The sequence below is a fragment of the Hyperolius riggenbachi genome, chromosome 4, assembly GCF_040937935.1.
Source record: "Hyperolius riggenbachi isolate aHypRig1 chromosome 4, aHypRig1.pri, whole genome shotgun sequence".
NCBI classification, from domain to species: domain Eukaryota; kingdom Metazoa; phylum Chordata; class Amphibia; order Anura; family Hyperoliidae; genus Hyperolius; species Hyperolius riggenbachi.
This window is the reverse complement of record NC_090649.1, coordinates 213,562,473-213,583,726: the sequence shown is the minus strand read 5'-3', so window position 1 is coordinate 213,583,726 and position 21,254 is coordinate 213,562,473. Positions and strand designations below refer to the sequence as shown.

Here is a 21,254-nt window from a genome sequence, read left to right as displayed (position 1 = left end):
ATATGGGACTGCTGTGGCCCCTATAGATGCTATGAATATGTAAGACTCTGTAGGGATATATGGGACTGCTGTGGCCCCTATAGATGCTATGAATATCTAGGACTGCTGTGACCTCTACAGATTCTATGAATATATAGGACTGTGTGTGGATATGTGGGACTGCTGTGGCCCCTACAGATGCTATGAATATATAGGACTGTGTAGGGATATGTAAGAATGCTGTAGCCCTGTAGATGATATGAATATGTAGTGTAGGTATATGTGGGACTGCTGTGACCCCTACAGATGCTATGAATATGTAGGACTGTGTAGAGATATGTAGTACTGTAGGGACCCCTATAGATTATATGAATATGTAGGACTGTACAGGGATATGTAGGACTGCTGTGACCCCTATAACTGTTATGAATATAAGGGCCTGTATAGGGATATGTAGGAGGGCTGTGACCCTTATAGCTATTATGAATATATTAGCCTGTGTAAGGATATGTAGGACTGCTGTGACCCCTACACCTGCTATAAATATCTAGGCCTGTGTAAGGATATGTAAAACGGCTGTGACCCCTATAGATGCTATGAATATGTGGGAGTGCTGTGACTCCTATAGGCTATAGGAATATGTTGGACTGTTTAGGGATTTTGTAGGACTGCTGTTACCTCTATAGATAATATGGCTATATTTGAACCTATAGGGATTTGTAGGACTACTGTGACCCTTATAGATGCTATGAATATGTTGGACTGTATAGGGATATGTGGGACTGCTGTGACCCCTATAGATGCTATGAATATATAGGCCTGTGAAGGGATATGTAGGACAGCTGTGACTCCTATAGATGCTATGAATATATAGGCCTGTGTAGGGATATGTAGGACGACTGTGACTCCTATAGATGCTATGAATGTGTGTGACTGCTGTAACCCCTATAGATGATATGAATTAGTTGGACTATAAAGGGATTTTGTAGGACTGTTGTGACGCTTGTATATGATATAATTATGTTGGACTGTATAGGGATATGTGGGACTGCTGTGACCCCTATAGCTGCTATAAATATATAGGCCTGTGTAAGGATATGTAGGACTGCTGTGACCACTATAGATGCTATGAGTATGTAGGACTGTGTATGGTAGTGTAATAATGCAGTAACCCCTTACAGTAGCTATGAATGTGTAAGACTGTAAAGACCCCTACAGCAGCTATGTATGTATGGGGCTTTGTCAGTATGTGAAGGACTGCAGGCACACATGTAGCTGCTACGAATGTGCAGGACTTTGTAGGACTGCATTAACCACTAAAAGCGTCTGTGTAAGAGAAAGGTGTGCAGAGATTGCAGTTATCCTCTATCAGTGAACAACACATCACATGGTTTTTGCAGTACTCATGGTGGTGAAGGCCAACTACTAAGGCCGTTTGTGGGCTCTATTGTGCGTAAAGACTGGGTTCCGAGGCTCCTCCAAAGTACTTTTAATTACTGTATTTTAACATTTGATTCAGCGCTAAATGGTACGTATGCAGGGATGTCGAGCTCCAGTCCTCAGGGTCCGAGATCCTCACACATTTTTGGCACAGCTGAAATAAACTGATGGGACTGCATACGCAGAAGACACAGACTGGACCCGACTGAAGCAATTACCGGGGCTGATTGCCACTGAACGGCAGACCGCGGAAGGACGGTGAGGAACTCACACATGTTTATGGGGTTGGAGGAAGCCCCAGGTAAGTATCGATGCTTTCTAGTCAATGATCTCTGGTACACTTTAAGTCTCGAGCAACCAGAAAGTACACTTATCCGGCATTAGCTGATCACTGTTGATTCTGGATAACCGAGACCCTACTGTGTTTCACTTGTACTATCTGCAGTCGCTCTTAAATTACATAAAAAACGATTTCCTATAAGATTCTGAAGGCAAATGTTATGAGCAATACCTTAACATGCTACAGGCAATTAGAGAAAGCACACACTACATTTCCATTTTCATGTTGTGAAAATAAATGTAAGTATGTACATTTCATTACATGAATTTATAAGTCAAAGATGAGCTCTACTTTTTGAATGTGTTAAATGTTGAGACATAAAAAGCACAATCTGTTCAAATGTATGATTACACAAGCTGCAGGCAATCTGTGGATGCAGATCTCTTGCTGAAAAACAGCTCCATCCTCCTATGTCAGTCTGTCAGCAGCTCCGAGTCCTCAGGTAACTTATGCACTGCTCGAATGCTCACTGTCAACAGAGGCCTGAAGTGACAGAAACATGGAACCTGCCAGTGCTAATACCTTTTAAATATGCAGATGAATTGATTGTCTTGAAAGGTATTCAAGACAAGCAGCATCCCAACACAACAGGGAGGCATCATGTTTAAAGAAATACTTGCACTTTCACACCTACTGCATTGACCTGTTATTTGCCAGGCAACATTTTCATTCATATAGCAGCACTGACACATTTTACACAGCTCTGTAAAGAATGTACTGAACTCACATCATGAATTGGTCCTGAATAGGGGTCACAGAGTAATATCATAGACAATTCTGGAGAAAGCCAATTGGCCAACCAGTATAAAAAAGGAGGATCCGCAGAACACAGTGGGATAGATAAAAGCTGGTATATTTTATTGAAAAAAACACATACTGTGACACGGAGAGCCACAGGAACAACCAATATGTTTTTAGGATGGGGGGGGGGGACTAGAACACTTACATGAATTTTCCATCCGTGGAAATTTACACTGACCCAGTGCGAGAATTATATGCAGCCAATCAAAGCCTCTAGTTTCTGATTCATTGCCCAGCGGCTTCCTTAACCACTTTTTCCACTGCTACAGTATATCTATGTCATCTGTGGCATCCTTCAAGCCACCATGATGTAGATATACTGATTCAGCTTGCAGCTCTGTTGTGCACAATCGGGTGCGCTTCAGAGGGCACGCCCCAGCACTGTCAGCTGCAATACTAATTGGTGAAAGGAAATATGTTCCCTTGTAGCCAATTAGCGACCCCCAGTGGATGAATGATCAACGCTGTAGCAAAACAGCGGTGATCCTTAATCGCTCCCCTAGGTGCACAGATCGGTTGAATAAATTGAGCAGCAAGTAGCCTCTCTCACCTTACCTCGTTCCAGCGATGAGCCTGCAGCCCGAGCCTCCGATCCCTGCTCTGAACTCAGCCATGTAATGCCGGCTTGATGACGTCATGACGGGGATCGGAGGCTCGGGCTACAGGCTCATCGCTGGAACAAGGTAAGGTGAGAGAGGCTGCTTGCTGCTGAATTTATTAGCCGATCTGTGCACGGAGGGGGCTGCCTGGTTGGGGGGGGGGGTTGGCTGTTATCTGGCCACTGGGGGGGTGGGGGGCTGTTACCTGGGGGTTAAACAACTCGCAGGCATCAGTGTAAGGGGGGGGGATCTGATGATGGGGGCACATCAGTTAACCTGGGGGTGGGATAACCTAATACTGGGGCACATCTGGTTATAATGGGGGGGGGGGGGGGCTAATCCTGGGGGCACATCTGATTATAATGGGGGACCATTTTATCCTGGGGAACATCTGACTGTAATGAGGGGTGCAAATCCTGGGGGTGCTACTGTCTATCTATACTGGGGTGGTAGCACATACAAGGGGCATATTTGACTATACTGGGGGACTGATATTGGTGACACATCTGGCTATACTGGGGGGGGGGGGTGCTACTCGGGAAACATCTGACTATACTAGGGGGAAATAAAACTGGTGGCATGGTTTCTTTACCACAGTGGCGCTTTTTATTTTTAAACTGGAATCGGTAAAAAATGAGAAATAATGCATTTTTTATTTTTTCCCTCTATTTCCCATGAAAATGCCTAGAAAACAAAAAAAATTGTTGGACTAAATACCCCCCTATTGAAAGCCTAGTTTGTCTTAAAAAAATGATATATAGATAATTTAGATGTAGTGAGTAGTGATAAAGTTATTGCTGATTAAACAGGGACATAGCTAAAGCGTCAAAACAGCTCTGGTCCATAAGGGGAAAACAAGGTCTGGATGCGAAGTGGTTAACAGCTAGTGTCTTTGAATTGTCTATTTCATTCTGTTTTTGGATCAGTGAATATTGCATGTGTGGAGAATATTTACTTATTACTAAGCAGCACTTAGCATGGCTGTGCTCCTCACCTCAATGGGTCAGTGTTCAGATAAGCACACTTGTTGATAAACCATGTTGGACAGAGAAAGAGGTCTTCACAATTGTCTTTAGGTTTCTAAATACTTTAAAGCTACATATAAATGGGGGTAATTAGCTTTTATGTTCACTTCAGGTGAAAGTTTACAGGAGATGGAAGGGTGGAGGGTAAGCAGGAGGAGCTTTGCAGCAGGAACTACAACAATATAGGTAGCTAGTATAGTTGCCCCAATATAGGTAGTATATTTGCCCTACTATAGGTAGAATAGTTGTTCCCAGTGCCTGCTCCCCCCTGAATTACCCTCTGTGCCGCTGTGACAGGAGAGCGGCTCCCATAGCAGCGCATATACTTCCTGTAAACACACTCATAGGCGAGCCGCGGTCCTGTCACCGCGATGCAGAGGATCTCTCTGATATGAGGTCTGTGTGTCAGTAAACAGCAACGGCAGGTAAGGGGGATAGGGGCTGTTGTAGAGAAAGTGGCCTCCAAGAAGGTAAGACGACCGACGGCTGCAGGGTGGGAGGGAGGTGGGCGAGATGCCGCTCCAGCTCCTATGCCGCCTGACGCAAATGCATTACTTTGGTCCTCATGGGCAGAATGGTGCTGTAAGGCACTGAGAAAAGATTAATTCTAGGTGAGATAGAAGAAAAGCATAACAACTGCAAATGAGAAGTGGAAAAAAGTCACTTTAGAATAAAATCTGCCATCGGATCTCCATAGTTCTCTCACTTCAGCGTTCCTTCAAGAACTACTTGCCAAATGTTGTGCATCCGTAATACAAAATATATTATTGTGCCAAAATGTCTTTTCTTCTTATGAATATTCCTGTTTGTCATGCATGAATCTTACAGACTCGAGTCTCAAATGAACAATACAATAATTTGATTCTTAACTTTACCAAAGACAAGATCTTCCTTGGAAAATATTAGTTTAGCAAACTTGAACTTTTCCTTATGGGATGGATTGCAGTGGTGTGCGGACATCATGACTACAATATTGTGACTACTTTGCATTAACATTAAAAGTTTGTGTTTAAAGGATACCCGAAGTGACATGTGACATGATGAGATAGACATGTGTATGTACAGTGCCTAGCACACAAAAAACTATGCTGTGTTCCTTTTTTTCTTTCTCTGCCGGAAAGAGTTAAATATCAGGTATGTAAGTGGCTGACTCAGTCCTGACTCAGACAGGAAGTGACTACAGTGTGACCCTCACTGATAAGAAATGCCCCTTTTTATCTCTTTCTTGCTCTCAGAAGCAATTTTCTACTAGGAAAGTGTTTTATAGTTGGAATTTCTTATCAGTGAGGGTCACACTGTAGTCACTTCCTGTCTGAGTCAGGACTGAGTCAGCCACTTGCATACCTGATATTTAACTCTTTCAGACAGAAAAAGAAAAAAAGGAACACAGCAGTTATTTGTGCGCTAGGGACTGTACTGTGCTTTTAGGTTTTGAAATTGTGGAAAAGAAAAAAAAACACACAATGGAATATTTTGTTAGAGTAAAAAGACATGCTTTCAAGTCTGATTGCATCAGTCAATGAGCTAAATCGCAACACACAAAATGGATTTTCTAAAAAGCATTTGTATGAACTGCAGAGAATATTTAGGCAGACTATAAACAGGCACACCCCAACTGAAGACAGCACCAGACTGCAAACCATGCACTACTAATGCATCACACAACACTATATTTACCTAACAGACAAGACAGACAGCTTTTTCTCAAGATGTGCTGTAAGAATGAAGAAATGTGAAATACAACTTAATTAAAAGGAAACAAAATATGGCAGCCTCCATATACTTCTCACTGCAGTTGGCCTTTAAGCAGAGAAGTGTAAGTATGCAAACATATCACAAAATTGGACCTATGTATCCGACTTGCTTTATTCATATCAGGGCTCCTATAGTACATTCAGATTTCCAACTTTAACTTGAAAGAAAAAGCTTACTTTTAAAAATTCCAGAAAGGCTGGCTTAGTAGCACAAGATTTCCTGAGAACTCCAACAGCTGTGCTGAAGTTATTCACATATTCACTGTATGCGTCAAGTACCATGGATTTGGAAAACTGCAAAGTAAACAAAGATAAAACAACTCCTGAGTAATCCCAAAGTAGATTAACAGAAACTGTAGACAGAAAGTTATACCAACATTTCATTGTGTCAGAGTACCTAGTATGCACTTCTCTGACATTATCCTTTCTCACAACTGCTGCTGCAGAACAAATGTTGACAATACCGGTTACAATACTTGCATGATTTTTGTATTGATTGTATTCACTGACAAAGACAAATCCCGTAGGGGAAGAGGGGGGTGCCAGTGGATGATCGTTTAGTGAGAGATACTATGGGGGAGACTGTACTATAGGCTTAGGCCCGGTTCACACTTGCGGTGGCCCTCCGGAATCGCCGTGCCGGAGCCGCACCGCCTGCAGAACGGACGGAACGGACGCACGGCATAGCAATTAAAGCCTATGCGTCCGTTCACATGGGTCCGTTCTGCAGAACCGGAGCCGGACCGGATCCGGGCCGACTCCGGACTCCGGCCTCCGTTCCAACATGCGCTATTTTTTCATCCGGCCCCTCCGGCAGCCGTATCCGGGGCGGAGCCGGACTGCACCATCCGGCCAATACAAACAAATGGGAACCGGAGGCCGCACAACACACTGGCTGAGAAATCCGGATCTTCTACCCCACTTCCTATGCGGATTTTTGCGGCGATATTGGCTGGGGACACATGGGCAAGCATTTTGGAGTGGAGCAGCACGAGCTGGAGGTGTTGGCAGGATGTTGGCAGCATGTCGGAGGTGGAGGTGAGTGCTAAACAGCAGAGGGCCTGATTCCACAGGTCCCCCTTCTGCTGACCTCCCAGACCCCAACATTTTTTTTTTTTTTTACGTATATTTTGCCAAACGGATCCGGATCGCATCCTGATTGCCACCTGATGCAACCTGACCGGATCCGGATCGGATCCGGATCAGAACCGTACGGTTCCGATCCGGATCCGGTCCGGATCCGGTCAGGTCATCCGGTCCGTTTGGCAAACAACCGCTAATGTGAACCGGGCCTTAGGCTATACAGACTAGATTTCCAAGACTTGTCCTTTTTTGGATATTGTAGGATTATATCTCCTTAATAAAGTTAATAATAAGAGTTTAGTGTACCAATATTTTAGTGCATTTACAACGGGGGAAAGTTACTTTGTAATACCTGTGTGGAGGAAGAGGGTGTAAAATATTCTTCCGGCTGGTCAATCAATTCCTCTCCCTCTCCTTTTATTTGACTCTCACACTTCATCTCTCTCTCTTATAGCACTTTCTATAATACTCTACATGTACTGTATTGAGGCTCATAATAAATGTTATGTTGTAATACAGAATAATAATGACAAGGTTCATTTAGAATCAGTTCAATGATCAAGTGTGTGATTTAGTTTTCTCCCCTCTGTTTTCCAGAATTGGTATATGGTTAAAAATAGATAGATCACCCTTTTTCTGGTTGATGCCCACAGCAGACTAAAAGACTTACGTTTTAAATTAATTTAGGAAAAAATTATTAGATAAAATAAAGTACTGTAATGCAAAAGTCTTCAGTTTAGAAACAACTACTCCTAAAGCCTAGCACACTTGCTAGAAGGTTCTCAGCCGAGTGGGTCTGGCAGGGCTACCTCTCGAGCTAGAATCTAGTATGTGTACAGCCTGACAACCTTTGGTGCCATGGATAGAAATAATTAGTCTGGTAGATCATCTTGGCCTGTCGTTAGCCAAGTGCATTGTTTTCATACTCTTCCTGCCCAAACGGTGATGCTCTGTTGTGCACCAGGCCAACAGCCCACCTCCCGCCTACACGTCTGTATAACCACAACCATTCACTGTTGCCCAAGGGATCAAGCAGCGATCCCTGCCGGGCAATATTCCTTGTAGGTTCGTACGAGGTTTATGGGTCCCAACACATGGACTTCTAACCAATTTGTTTACAGGTTTGTTTCCTGAAGACAACAGGAGGAAAATCGTGGGCACTCAGAGGTACCACATATCCTAAAGGTATGTACATGCACAGTGATTTTCACCTTTGACCTGATTGCTAGGGTGCTAAGGGTATTTTTACACATCTAGTGGCAGCTATACCCAGCTGACTCAGCTAGGTTCCTTCTAGCATCTGTACAAGGCTTCAGAGGACTTCAAAACCAGAGTAAAAATTATTGTAGCTCTACCATTATACAAACATAAGTACATGTAAATCACTCAACTATTAAGGCATATTGATTCTGAAAACAGATTATTTAAAGGATACCTGAGGTGACATGTGACATGATGAGATAGACATGTGTATGTTCAGTGCCTAGCACACAAATAACTATGCTGTGTTCCTTTATTTCTTTCTCTGCCTGAAAGAGTTAAACATCAGGTATATAAGTGGCATTTCCTGTCTAAATTAGGCCTGGGTCAGACTACAGTGCAACCCTCACTGATAAGAAATTACAACTATAAAACACTTTCCTACCAGTAAATGGCTTCTGAGAGCAGGCAAGCGATAAAAAGGGTCAGTAGTTCATAGATTTAAGCTCTGGCATACTTCAATGAATGTACCATTGAGCAAAAACAATAAAACAGCAAAAACTTAGTAGATTTAAATATAAAATAAAACTGTGGAATATCTTAAAAGTCATTTTTAGGAGAAAGAGGATAGATACAATTGTTTATTTCATTAGTTTATTTTCACCTCGGGCGTCCTTTAATTCTTTCCATTTATAAAGCAGATTTTTGGTTTGTTCATATCTGGTATAGGCTGATCCATGTGAGCTCTGTTTATGGTAGAGAACTACCAAGTCAAGGGATTAGTATCAGTATCTGCTAAAGCATTTTAGGGTTATAGATTATAATAACTGCTCATTTAACATTTTGAATCTTTAAGCCCTGTATTTCTAATGTGTTCCTCTAGTGTTGAATAATGCATTCCCTTTTCATAAAATTGGCAGTAGCCTAACTAGAGGCATTTGGATTTACATCCGCCAACACAATAAAAGGCAAAGCAGCTAATTTAGAGATGTCATGTTTATTTTGGCAGCTTGCTGTAGCTGAAATGGTTAGCGCTGGTTTTAGTGGTGAGGTAAACAAGGTAAACAATTCCATTTTCAACAGTCTGGCGTCATGGCAGGATACCTAAACATTTTTGTCTTACAAACTGCTCATCTACTGAACTGCAGATGACTGGGGTTCCAAAGCCAGTTGGTTATTAAATCAGGTCAGATGCCACAAGAACACACATGGGGCCACCACACAGATGACGGAGTGTTTAAATACTTTGGAAACTGTGAAAAAGGTGGTTGTCAACAAAGTAAAACCAAACAAAACCTTGACACAAATGCATAATTCACACCTGAATTAGAAATCCCTTCAGTTTTTTTTATCATCTTTCCCATGCTCTAAATATCTAAATTCAGTAACAATGTTTCAGTAATTCACATTGCCATGTCTTCTAGCTGGCCAGAGCGGTAGTATGTATTGCCCCTGCATCATGAAGGCTGCCATTTTACACTCAACAAACTCTAGAAAATGACATTACCTGCATCAGACATTCTTTATTAGACTCTAAGAAAGGGTTTCTTAACCAACAAGAGACTTACAATAGGTAGTAGAAATCTGACATTACCGACATGTTTTGGGCTAGTCCATCTCTTCATGGGAGATTCTCATATTATTCTTTAAAAATACATTCTCTGAAAATGATTAATACAAAGATGCTGGCCAGCCTCCCTGCTCGCTGCACACTTCTTTGGCAGTTGGACGGAGCAACTGCCATTCACTAAGTGCTTTTAAAAATAAAGAAAGCCCACGTTTTCCCATTATTTAAGAAGGGCAAAAAATCTGATCCAGGAAATTATAGACCTGTAAGCTTAACATCAGTTGTATGCAAACTATTGAAGGGGTTACTAAGAGATACTATACATGACTTCATAGTAGAAAATAATCTTATTTCTCAGCATCAACATGGGTTTACTAAAGACAGGTCCTGTTTGACTAACATGCTCAGCTTTTATGAGGTAGTGAATGCTAATATGGATATTGGGAATGCTGTAGATGTGATATACTTGTACTTTGCAAAGGCCTTCGACACTGTTCCCCACAGAAGTCTGGTGCAAAAGTTGAGGATGCAAGGACTGGGGAAGAGTTTGTGTGCATGGATAGGGAACTGGCTAATGGACAGAAAACAAAGAGTTGTGGTCAATGGATCGTACTCAAAATGGGAGACTGGGTCCCACAGGGGTCTGTACTGGGTCCAGTGCTCTTCAATTTATTTATTAATGACCTAGTAGATGCAGTAGTGAGCAATGTTGCTATTTTTGCAGATGATACAAAATTGTGCAGAATCATCAACTCTCAGGAAGATAGTGTCATATTGCAACAGGATCTGGATAGCTAGATGGCTATATGGGCACATACATGGCAGATGAAGTTCAATGTTGACAAATGTAAAGTCATGCATTTTGGTCGTACCAATGGTCTAGCACCATACAAAATAAATGGGATACAGTTGGGGACATCAAACTTGGAGAAGAACTTAGGAGTACTCATCGACAACAAGTTAAATAATCGTACTCAATGCCAAGCCGCTGCAGCTAAAGCGAACAAAATTTTGGGATGCATTAAAAGGGAAATAAAAACTCGAGATGCTAGCATAATATTGCCCCTGTTTAACTCTCTAGTAAGGCCACATCTGGAATATGGAATTCAGTTCTGGGCACCACATTGCAAAAAAGATATTGCAGTTTTAGAGCAGGTGCAGAGACGAGCTACAAAATTGATACGTGGGATGGAAGGTCTCGCTTACCAAGAAAGGTTAGATAAACTGGGTTTATTTAGTCTAGAGAAAAGACGCCTTAGAGGAGATCTAATTAACATGTATAAATACATCAGAGGGCAATATAATAGCTTGGCGGATGAGCTTTTTGTCCCTAGGCCTTCTCAAAGGACTAGAGGACATGATCTGCGCATGGAGGAAAAACGTTTTAGCCATTTATTTAGGAAAGGGTTCTTTACAGTAAGAGTGATTAAGATGTGGAATGCATTGCCACAGGAAGTCATTATGGCAAACTCTATACCTGCATTTAAAGGGGGCTTAAATGCTTTCCTTGCGTTGAAAGACATCCATGGCTACAATTACTAGGTTATGCCTAATGATGTTGATCCAGGGATTTTATCTGATTGCCATCTGGAGTCAGGAAGGAATTTTTCCCTTTTGGGGCTAATTGGACCATGCCTTGTGGGGTTTTTTTTTGCCTTCCTCTGGATCAACAGGGGTATGTGGGGGACGGGCTGGAGTTCTACTTTGTACTGGTTGAACTCGATGGACGTATGTCTTTTTTCAACCAAAATAACTATGTATGTAACTATGTAACCCCCCTATGAGAATATGGGCTAGTCCAAAATATGTCGGTAATGTCAGATTTCAACTACTGTAAGTGACAGCAACATAGGAAAAAAGTAATTTATGGCTCATTTTACTCTGGGAGAAATGCACTCCTTATTTGTATGTGTTTTAAATTTTAAGATTTTCGCAACAGTTTCTCTTTAACCACTTCAGCCCTCAGTCGTTTTCACTTTATGCATCCGAGCAAGGTTCACCTCCCATTCATTAGCCTATAACTTTATCACTACTTATCACAATGAACTGATCTATATCTTAGTGGGATGTGGGTGTCAAAAACACCCACTAGTGAAAAAATACTGGGTACAAAAGTGGGAGCCCAATGGTGTAGTATGTCAAAAACAATTGAACGTAATAAAAGTAAGACACTATTCACAAAGGTGGGTTGCAGAGGGGCAACCGACCACAGGAAGCAGGTGGAGACAACAAACCCAACTCCACTCAGGGTGGTCCCTAGGGACCTGGATGCGGTCGCTCTCCTTGTCCACCGTGGTCAAGGCCACGTGTGGTCTGTCTCCACTCCTCAGACGGGTGAGGTAAGGAGTCCGTCTAAGCATACATGTTACGCTTAGAGTGATGTCATGTAAACAAACCTAAGGTTGCCATCTTGTGGCCAAAAAGTAAAACTACATCTACTTTAAAAAAAGCCATTATTGCCCTACGGGGGACGTAGGAGGCAGAAAAAGCGAGGCTTCCGAGAGAATCTGTCGCTCTTTCTGCGGGGGAGAGGAATCAGTGATCGGGCACCATGGCCCGATTAATTGATTCCTGGGCTAAGAATTCGCGGCCAGGAACGCGCGTGCAATCGGCCATGGGAGCGCACATGGCCTCCTGGACATAGCTTCTACATCCAGGAGGCTTAAATGGTTAAAGAGGAACTGTACTGAAAATAACAATGAATAGAATTGCGTAATGTTTACAATATTTATTTATAGACCTAATGAGTGTTTGCCCATTGTAAAATGTTTCCACTCACTGATTTACATTTTGAAATTTATCACTGGTGGTGACATCTTTAGTTCTGGCAGGTGATGTGTACAGACTGTTTGTTACTGAGAGTTCAATGCACAGAGGGAGATATTGCTTGGCAGTTTGAAACAGCCATTATTTCCCACAGTGCAACAAGGTTCACAGACAACACACTGTCAGGACCATGGTCATGACATCACGCTGTGGGAGGGGTTTCACCACAATATATATCAGAGCCCCTGATGGTCTATTCAAGATAAGGTAAAGATTTCTTGTAAGAAAAGAGGCATCAGCTACTGACTGGAATGAAGTTCAATCCTTGGTTAAAGTTCTTCCCAGCATAGGCAGTTCAGAAGCAAGTTTCGCAATAAACAAAAAGAGTGAAAGCCTTGTATTTTAAATTAAGGCTAAAAACCCAATAAAGCAAGTGTACTGCATTATTAACCCGAGCCTCATTTTAACCACATGTAATTGTAAATACTCTAGCACTTGATAGAGAGATTCTTTACATCAAGTATTTTGGTGCCTTCAGAAGCACACATCTAAAAATAGAGAGGAAAAGGTCTTATTGATTTTGCCATTTTTCTCACCGATGCTACAAATACATCTCCAATCATTTCTGTGGCGTCCCACTCAGACACCCGGCTAGCGAGAGCAATCTGGAATAGCGAGTGGCACTGGAGAATTTCCTTTATCCGATAAAATACTATTTTCAGCTTTCTTTCACTTAATAGCTTTGGCTCCATATCACACAGTGGCTTCTCATATTGCTGTAAGAGGAAGAAAAAGAGTTTAGAGATGTTTTTGTTTTATATCATAAAGTGCAACAACATAAAAGCACACACAGGATGCTATAACAATATTTCTCTTGCACTAAAATGGGTCCATTCTTTTTTCAGTTCACTTGACCAGAGTTTAGTAAGGTCTAGCATTTCTTGTCCTTTGTAGACCATGGCATATGTAGATATGCTTGGCAATGTACAAGTCCCCTGTCATTTTCCAGATAGTAAAAGTGATTACAATCAATAACAGCTTCATCAAGTAGATTCTGTAGGGAGACAGTAAATGAAGGGGACATCTGCACTGAAATGCCTTGACAAGATTGTATCAACTAAACATCTGTTAACAGAGCAGAAACCTGCTTCAGGATATGTAGAGGGTGTCTGGGTTAGAGGTGTATTATTAGGAGGAGGAAAGCCCTGCATTACCATTTCCTCCTCTCCAAATATGTCCTGCGGGTACTTTCTTCCCACCCCTATTATTTCCACAACCTTCTTTCAGCTGTTTTTCAGTGCAGTAATAGTTTAGCATTCTTCCAGAGGTTTCAGGCATTCCGGATTACATGGTTGCTTTCAAGGAAACCACACAGCTTAAATATAATTTTCGAAAATGTTATCCTAGGAAATTACCACTTATGGACGAAAGGAAAACTAAATTCAAATTTAAAACTCTGGTTTAATCCAACCCAAAAATAGAAGGGGTGGGGGGTGTTTGGTGAAGAAAGAATGCATACAATAGTGGAATTAACACTGTTGGCTTATCTAATGAAGGAAATCTTTTCAGCACTATTAAAATACAGGTAGTCCCCGACTTACCAACGCCCGACGTACAAATGACCTGCCAATATGAACGGCATGGTGTAACGATTGTGGAACTTTCTCCGTGGTCAGCGCACCAGACGTGCGCTGACGCGGCGGATTTCCTCCACAAGCGTATAATTGAGGACACCCAGGCTAGGTGCTATGCACCCACAGAGGGCAATTCCCACCGGCAGATGGCGCTGTGGAGTGCAGGCGAACACAGCCGCTGCACAGCCACAGATGCCAAATGGGAATTGTACAGATCCAGGACAAGGTACAATCAGGCAGGGCTGGATAGCCCACAGGGAACAGAGCAAAGGGACAGAACCAATGTGTGCCCACCAAACTAGTCGCCACCCAGCAACGGCGAACACACAACGGCGGATACGAAGTAGGAAAGGCAATCGCAAGAATGGCGATTGCCAATAGCGACACAAGACTGAGCAGGACAGAGCACCAGGGTAGCAAAGGCACAGCAAATCATACAAAGAGAAAGATAAGGAAAATAACAAACGCTAGCTGAACGCGAACACTGCACTTATTCGCAACAGTGCACGCGTTCGTGCGCGGTCTCCGCGTGTTACGCACAACAGAGACAAGCACGCCTAACTAACCAAAGACAGACAAACACGAAACAGAGAACGCGGGCGCTTGCTTAACGGTTACCTCACCGAGCCTACAGCAAGCATTCGTATCAGACAAGACAGACAAACGTGAAACAGGAACTAGGCAGAAAGGATCCACCGCTCTTCCGTCAGAGCAAGTGTGATCCAAGCAGAAACACAGATCAGAAGGATCCACAGCACTAGCTCAAGGCGAGTGCGATCCAGGTAGACAGAACAGAAGGATCCACAGCACTATCTCAAGGTGAGTGCGATCCAGGTAGACAGAACAGAAGGATCCACAGCACTAGCTCAAGGCAAGTGCGATCCAGGTAGACAGAACAGAAGGATCCACAGCACTAGCTCAAGGCGAGTGCGATCCAGGTAGACAGAACAGAAGGATTCACAGCACTAGCGCAAGGCGAGTGCGATCCAGGGTACCAGAACAGAAGGATCCACAGCACCAGCGCAAGGCAAGTGCGATCCAGGGAAGACAGATCAGAAGGGGCTACCAGTAACAACCGCTGTTCCGGTTAGCACCCAGACACACAGAACGACTTCCTATCGACCACCGCTGGGACAGGACAGTCGCAACAGACAAACAAACAGATAAGCAATCCTAACGGCACTAAAGAAACTGCCTAGTGCAGTCCCCAGAATTACTCTAAGACATGCCCGTTTCTAGGGGCGTGCCAGGCGTGCAACTGCACTGAGCGCTGTGAGGGACGTGGGCGCAGTCAGGGCTGAATATTAAAAAAAAAAAGGAGTTCCGATGTTGTGGGCGTGGCCTAGGTTTATTGTGGGCGTGGCCTAGGGAGAAAGACAATCAGCGGAATAAGGGCAGCTGGCTAGCACTTACCAACGATAGTGCCATTTCTGATGCCAGCCCTACAGCAGCTGCGCCCCCCAGGTCCTTCTAGCGCTAGCCTCTGTCCCCAGGCAGACTTCTCCGACATGACAGGACTGCAGTGCACAGTGTAACTCCTGTCACTAGAGAGCAATCTGCCTAGTCTGCCACTATCAGCAGCGGCAGCCATGTTTTTGTAGCCCCATTTTGTATGCATTGTCTATTATGGCAAGGAGACCACAGCCTCCTTGCACTGAGGACACTTTGTGGGAGGCTGTCTTGCTCTGACAGCCTCCATCACACAGTCATGTGACTCGCCTCCCCTCCTCCCCCGGGCTTTCTGAATCTTCAGCAGCCAGCATGTGTCCCCTTCAGCTGGAAGAGAGACCTGTGTGCAGCCAGCCTTCCAGCATACACACAACAGCAGCCAAAAAGCCTCCATTATACTGTCTGAGTAAGTGTGCTGAGGGGGGAGAAGTCTGGAGGAATGTGTGTCTTACTGTATTGTTTATATATATATTGCTGAGTGTAGTGCCGTGTGTGTGTGTGTGTGTGTGTGTGTGTGTGTGTGTGTGTTTAGCATTCTAAAGGTGAACATTTACAGTACTATCCTGCAGCCGATTAATTGTTTCTGATTGCTTCGGTAATGGATTGTTCGTCTCCGTTAACTGCTGAATTTCCACTAACCTAATCGATTAGATCAGTGGTATTGATCTTTTTTTGGGATCAATCCCATTGATCTGATCGAATTAGTTAGCAGGAATTTGTGAGTTAATAGGCATGACCGATTGCTTCCAATCGATTACCAAGGTGATCAGGAACGATTGATTCGCTCTGGAATTGTACCAGTATTGGATACGTTTAGACTTGGCACTCTCTGTGCCCTGACTTCCCACCTATCCACCTATACCTAGCTAACCTATACTGGCGGCACCTATACCTAGCTAACCTATACTGGCGGCACCTATACCTAGCTAACCTATACTGGGGGGCAACTGTACCTGGCTAGCCTATACTGGCGGCTCCTATACCTAGCTAACCTATACTGGCGGCACCTATACCTAGCTAACCTATACTGGCGGCACCTATACCTAGCTAACCTATACTGGCGGCACTTATACCTAGCTAACCTATGTTGGCGGCACCTATACCTAGTTAACCTATACTGGTGGCACCTATACCTAGCTAACCTATACTGGTGGCACCTATACCTAGCTAACCTATACTGGTGGCACCTATACTTAGCTAACCTATACTGGCGGCACCTATACCTAGCTAACCTATACTGGGGGCAACTGTACCTGGCTAGCCTATACTGGCAGGTCCTATACCTAGCTAACCTATACTGGCGGCACCTATACCTAGCTAACCTATACCGGCGGCACCTATACCTAGCTAACCTATACTGGCGGCACCTATACCTAGCTAATCTATACTGGCGGCACCTATACCTAGCTAACCTATACTGGCGGCACCTATACCTAGCTAACCTATGTTGGCGGCACCTATACCTAGTTAACCTATACTGGTGGCACCTATACCTAGCTAACCTATACTGGTGGCACCTATACCTAGCTAACTTACACTAGTGGCTGGATAGTATACTGGTTAAGGGCACTGCCTTTAACATGGGAGACCAGGGTTTGATTCCTGGCTAGGGTCAGTACCTATTCAGTAAAGAAAGACTCCCTAAGGGCCTTTTTCCACTACCCTGCGATTTGCGATTTGATTCTGATCGCAAATCGCAAGGTACATTAAACTAATGGAAACTGCAGCAGCAATTTCCATTAGTGCGATCCGATTGCGATGCGATTTTGGTCAAAACGCAATCGTCCTCCTGCCGCGTTTTGGATGCGATTGAGCTTTACTATAATGAGTATAGTAGCTCAATCGCAATTGTAATCGCATGGTGGAAATCGAATCGCGATAGTGGAAAAGAGCCCTAACACTGCAAGGTGGCCTCTTGAGCGTGTCCCAGTGGCTGCAGCTCTTGAGCGCTTGGAGTCTGACAGGAGAAATGTTTGCTATTATTATTATGTTATTATCAATACTGGTGACACCTATGCCTGGCTACCAATACTGGGGCACCCATACCTGACTACCTATACTTGGTCTGTAGTATGGATTTGCAAGTCGGGGGGGGGGGGGGGGGGGGGGGCGCAATTTTTACACCCTCGCCCTGGGTGAGCTTTAGCCTAGAAACTGCCCTGCTCTAAGATAACTTCAACAAGAAGTAGCATGGCTGACACTCTCTAGGAGTGTTTACTACAAACCCTGAAGGAATGACCAGCAAAAGACTGTGGGTAATCCCAACCTTTATACTGCCAGTCATCACAGGAGGCAGGTAGGGGATTTGCATAACGAATGTATGCAAATTCCTCAGCAGCAAGCTGCAATACTGACAAAAAGTCTCTCTTAAAGAGACCTGCAGAATGCAGACCTGAACAGTGGTCAAAAAGCTGCCTGCAGATTCTCACACATGGATTATATGTTTCCATGGGAACAAGCCCAACTTTTTTTTTAAAATTAAACTTGTAGTTTTTGAGAAAATCGATTTAAAAAAAAAATCAAAGAAAAAATGGCTTTTAAACTTGTATAAACAGGTTCAAAGGGCAGAGGTGACACAGAGGGGGACACTGGAAGCACAGGGGGCACAGAGGATGTACAGGGGACAGAGATGGCACAATGGTTCCACTTAAGAAAGTCCCTATCTCGTTCGTTAACTAAGGACTACCTGTACTGATGTTCCATGAATTACTGATGTGTTTTACATCATGTTCTGGCAGTTGCATTTGGAATGCTTTATGTCTGTTCAAATTTAACACAGCACTCCAAGTAGGTACCCACTTGTGCCGGATGTTAAGTGGCCAGCGGGAGCAGACATTGTAGTGTTTGCTCCAATGATCCACTGTGGTCCGGTTGTTGCCCGGAGAAGATGTGTTTCAACTGTGGGCTATGTGGGAATCACACCCACTCTCCAGGAAAAATCACAGACTGCACAAAAGTGCATTCTGCTTACAGCAACGGATGCACTGCAGCCTGACAAGTGTGAATGGATCCTACTTATAAAATGGTGGGAACACAGGCAAAGAATACAATATATCATTCATTTATCATTTATCCCTGTGTTATCAAAGAATACAATAGTTTCACATATGCTGATTGTATGTCAGAACTTGATTTGAGCAAAATTGCAAGAAAGAGCTACTTTCCATTAAGAATCTGTTAAGAATCTGAAGGTACTGTGCCCAGGAGCTCTAACATGGAACAGCAGCCAGAATAAGAGCATACCCACACAAGGTGGATAGCCTGTTTTCTTTAGAGCACTCTGAGATACAGTTCAGTAATGAAAAAAGTCTCAAGGAAATAATGAGGAAAAGGAATGAAATGAATGCTTGGTAACAACCAATGGGATAAACCTAGAGGAGAGCTTCTGTAGAAATCAGTTCCGAGTAGCCATGACAATCTAAGATCCTGAAGCATGCATTTTGAGCGTGGGAACCGGGACATTTCTAGCACAGTTAACTTTTCATTCCATACAGTGGATTAGGGTCGGTGGATGGTGCAAAAAAAGTTAGTACAATAAGTACTTATTCCAAACGAAATAGACAAGAGATCCTTCTACACCTGCTTCTTATCCAGCCTTTCAAACAACAAACGTGCCACAATCCTCTGTGAATCAAGATTCCATAACCTTTGTACTTAAAGAGACCCGGAACTGAAAATAAAAAGTCAAAATAACCATACACAGGTCATACTCCTCAATCTCTTTCTCCTCTCCTGCATTCCATTTGTCCACTGTGATCAATGGAATTCTCTGTCCTCCATTTTAAAAATGGCCATTACCCCATAACAGCTTCCTGGTCCACATACTGTTAGACTGTAATATCACCCACTTGAGATATAGGGAAACATGGATATTACCTTGCACATTCAGTTGTAACTGACAGCGTGTAGTAAAGTCTTCGGGGCCCCCTTGTAGACGTATTAGATGCTTGCAATGCAGTAAGTCAAGCGATAATGGAGAGGTCTCCATGCAACCTTTACATGTCAGCAGGATCAGCAGTCAAGCAATGATTAGCAAAGCATGTAGCGAAGCAGGAAGATACGCCTCTAAACACCCCTCATTACATGCATGGCTAGTATTACCATAAGCATACCCGACTATGCAAGTCTCTGGACCAGCGCTCGCCGGGACTTACGTGTCCTAGTACGTATCTATGGCGTGTAGCTTTTAGGGCGGGTACTGCCGGTGCTGTGGCCATTAGCAATGCCGGGTTCCCAGCATGCCCTTGCCGGTATTATTTCAGGTGCTGTATTGCGGTCTTTTTTCGGTCGGGAAGCGGGTGGAGGCACTGGAGATCAGCCAGTCACATGACAACAGCCCACGTGACGTGTTTCACCCGCATCTGGGTTTCCTCAGACATGACGTCACAAGTCTTCCCCTTCCTCTTATACGTGCATGGATGGGGGATTGTAGACGTAGTTAGAGTAAATTAAAAACAGGCACGATTTCACCTTAATCTACCTCTGGATGCAAAGGGGGGGGGGGGGGGAGGTGATACAGGGGGACTGAATATGGCACAAGGAAACAAAAGGAGGTACAGGGAGACAAAAGGAAGCACAAAGGAGGACAAAAAGAGGCACAAACACCAGTGGGGGTGTGGCCTAATTTGGGAGGTTTGGCTTCATTCAGGAAAATGCTTAGTTGAAGATGTGGCTTAATCAGGGGCATGGTGCCCTGCAGGACCAATGGCACTCCAGGCAGTGGCCTGGAATGCCTTTGCCTAAAAACACCTCTGTACTTAAGACAAATTGGGCAGACACAAGGTTTCTAAAATACAACACGGTTTACTCCATTATTATTCAAACACAATAGTTCCGTATCTCATTACAACAGTAATTGTGGAGAGAAAAAACTGACCAGCCTAGACAGACATCCTCAGCCAAGTGTTTCTGTGAAGAAGGTGTCTGCATAAGGCACTCTAGTTAAAACATCTGCAGATTTACCGTCACTCTGCACAATGATCCACAAACCCTTGTAGTAGGACTATGGTGACCTTTCAGGACAAGTCATCAGACACCTAAAACAAATCTCTTTTCACTTACCGTATTCATCAAGAATTTTATGACATTAAGATGATTTTGAGCTAATTCCAGAAACCTGTTACTTCCAACTCTCTCCATGTTATTTTTTTTTCTTTTTACACGTATATATTTCTAGATGTATTACACATTCTTTTTATTTGTGTATAAAATCATTTCTACCAAAAAAATGCAATATCAAAGTCATATTTATTACCTCCAGAATTCTCTTTAAGGACTCAACATAATTTTTCTCACTTTCCACTATTGAACCAAGAATATACCGCCTCACAACCTAAAAAACAAAATATTAACGTTAACAATATAGCAGAATGAACAGCCTTTACACATGAGACACCAGCTGTTTTGCATACTTATAGTTATTCTACACTTTGACATGATGCCATTGTCATACATTGGTGTGCACTGTGCATCTGCTAAGCGTTACGCTACACTGGATTCGATGTAAACCAGCCCTTAGAAATGTCTATAATAAACTACTGTATACAACTGAAAGCCAGTCTGACTATTGACATTAAATATTGCAGGGATAAATTTAAATAAATGATTTATAAGGACT

General features: G+C 43.3%; 1 protein-coding gene across 2 annotated transcripts in view; it reads right to left on the bottom strand.

The window, feature by feature from the left end:
* The window catches only part of ARHGEF10 (Rho guanine nucleotide exchange factor 10), a 251,922-nt gene that overhangs the window by 111,811 nt on the left and 118,857 nt on the right, over positions 1-21,254 (bottom strand). For both annotated transcript variants that reach the window (XM_068281340.1, XM_068281341.1), the window contains 3 exons: positions 20,892-20,969; positions 13,151-13,330; positions 6,116-6,232 (listed from right to left, as the gene is read on the bottom strand). In XM_068281340.1, the coding sequence (XP_068137441.1) occupies positions 6,116-6,232; positions 13,151-13,330; positions 20,892-20,969 (375 nt within the window). The remainder of the gene's footprint in view (positions 1-6,115; positions 6,233-13,150; positions 13,331-20,891; positions 20,970-21,254) is intronic.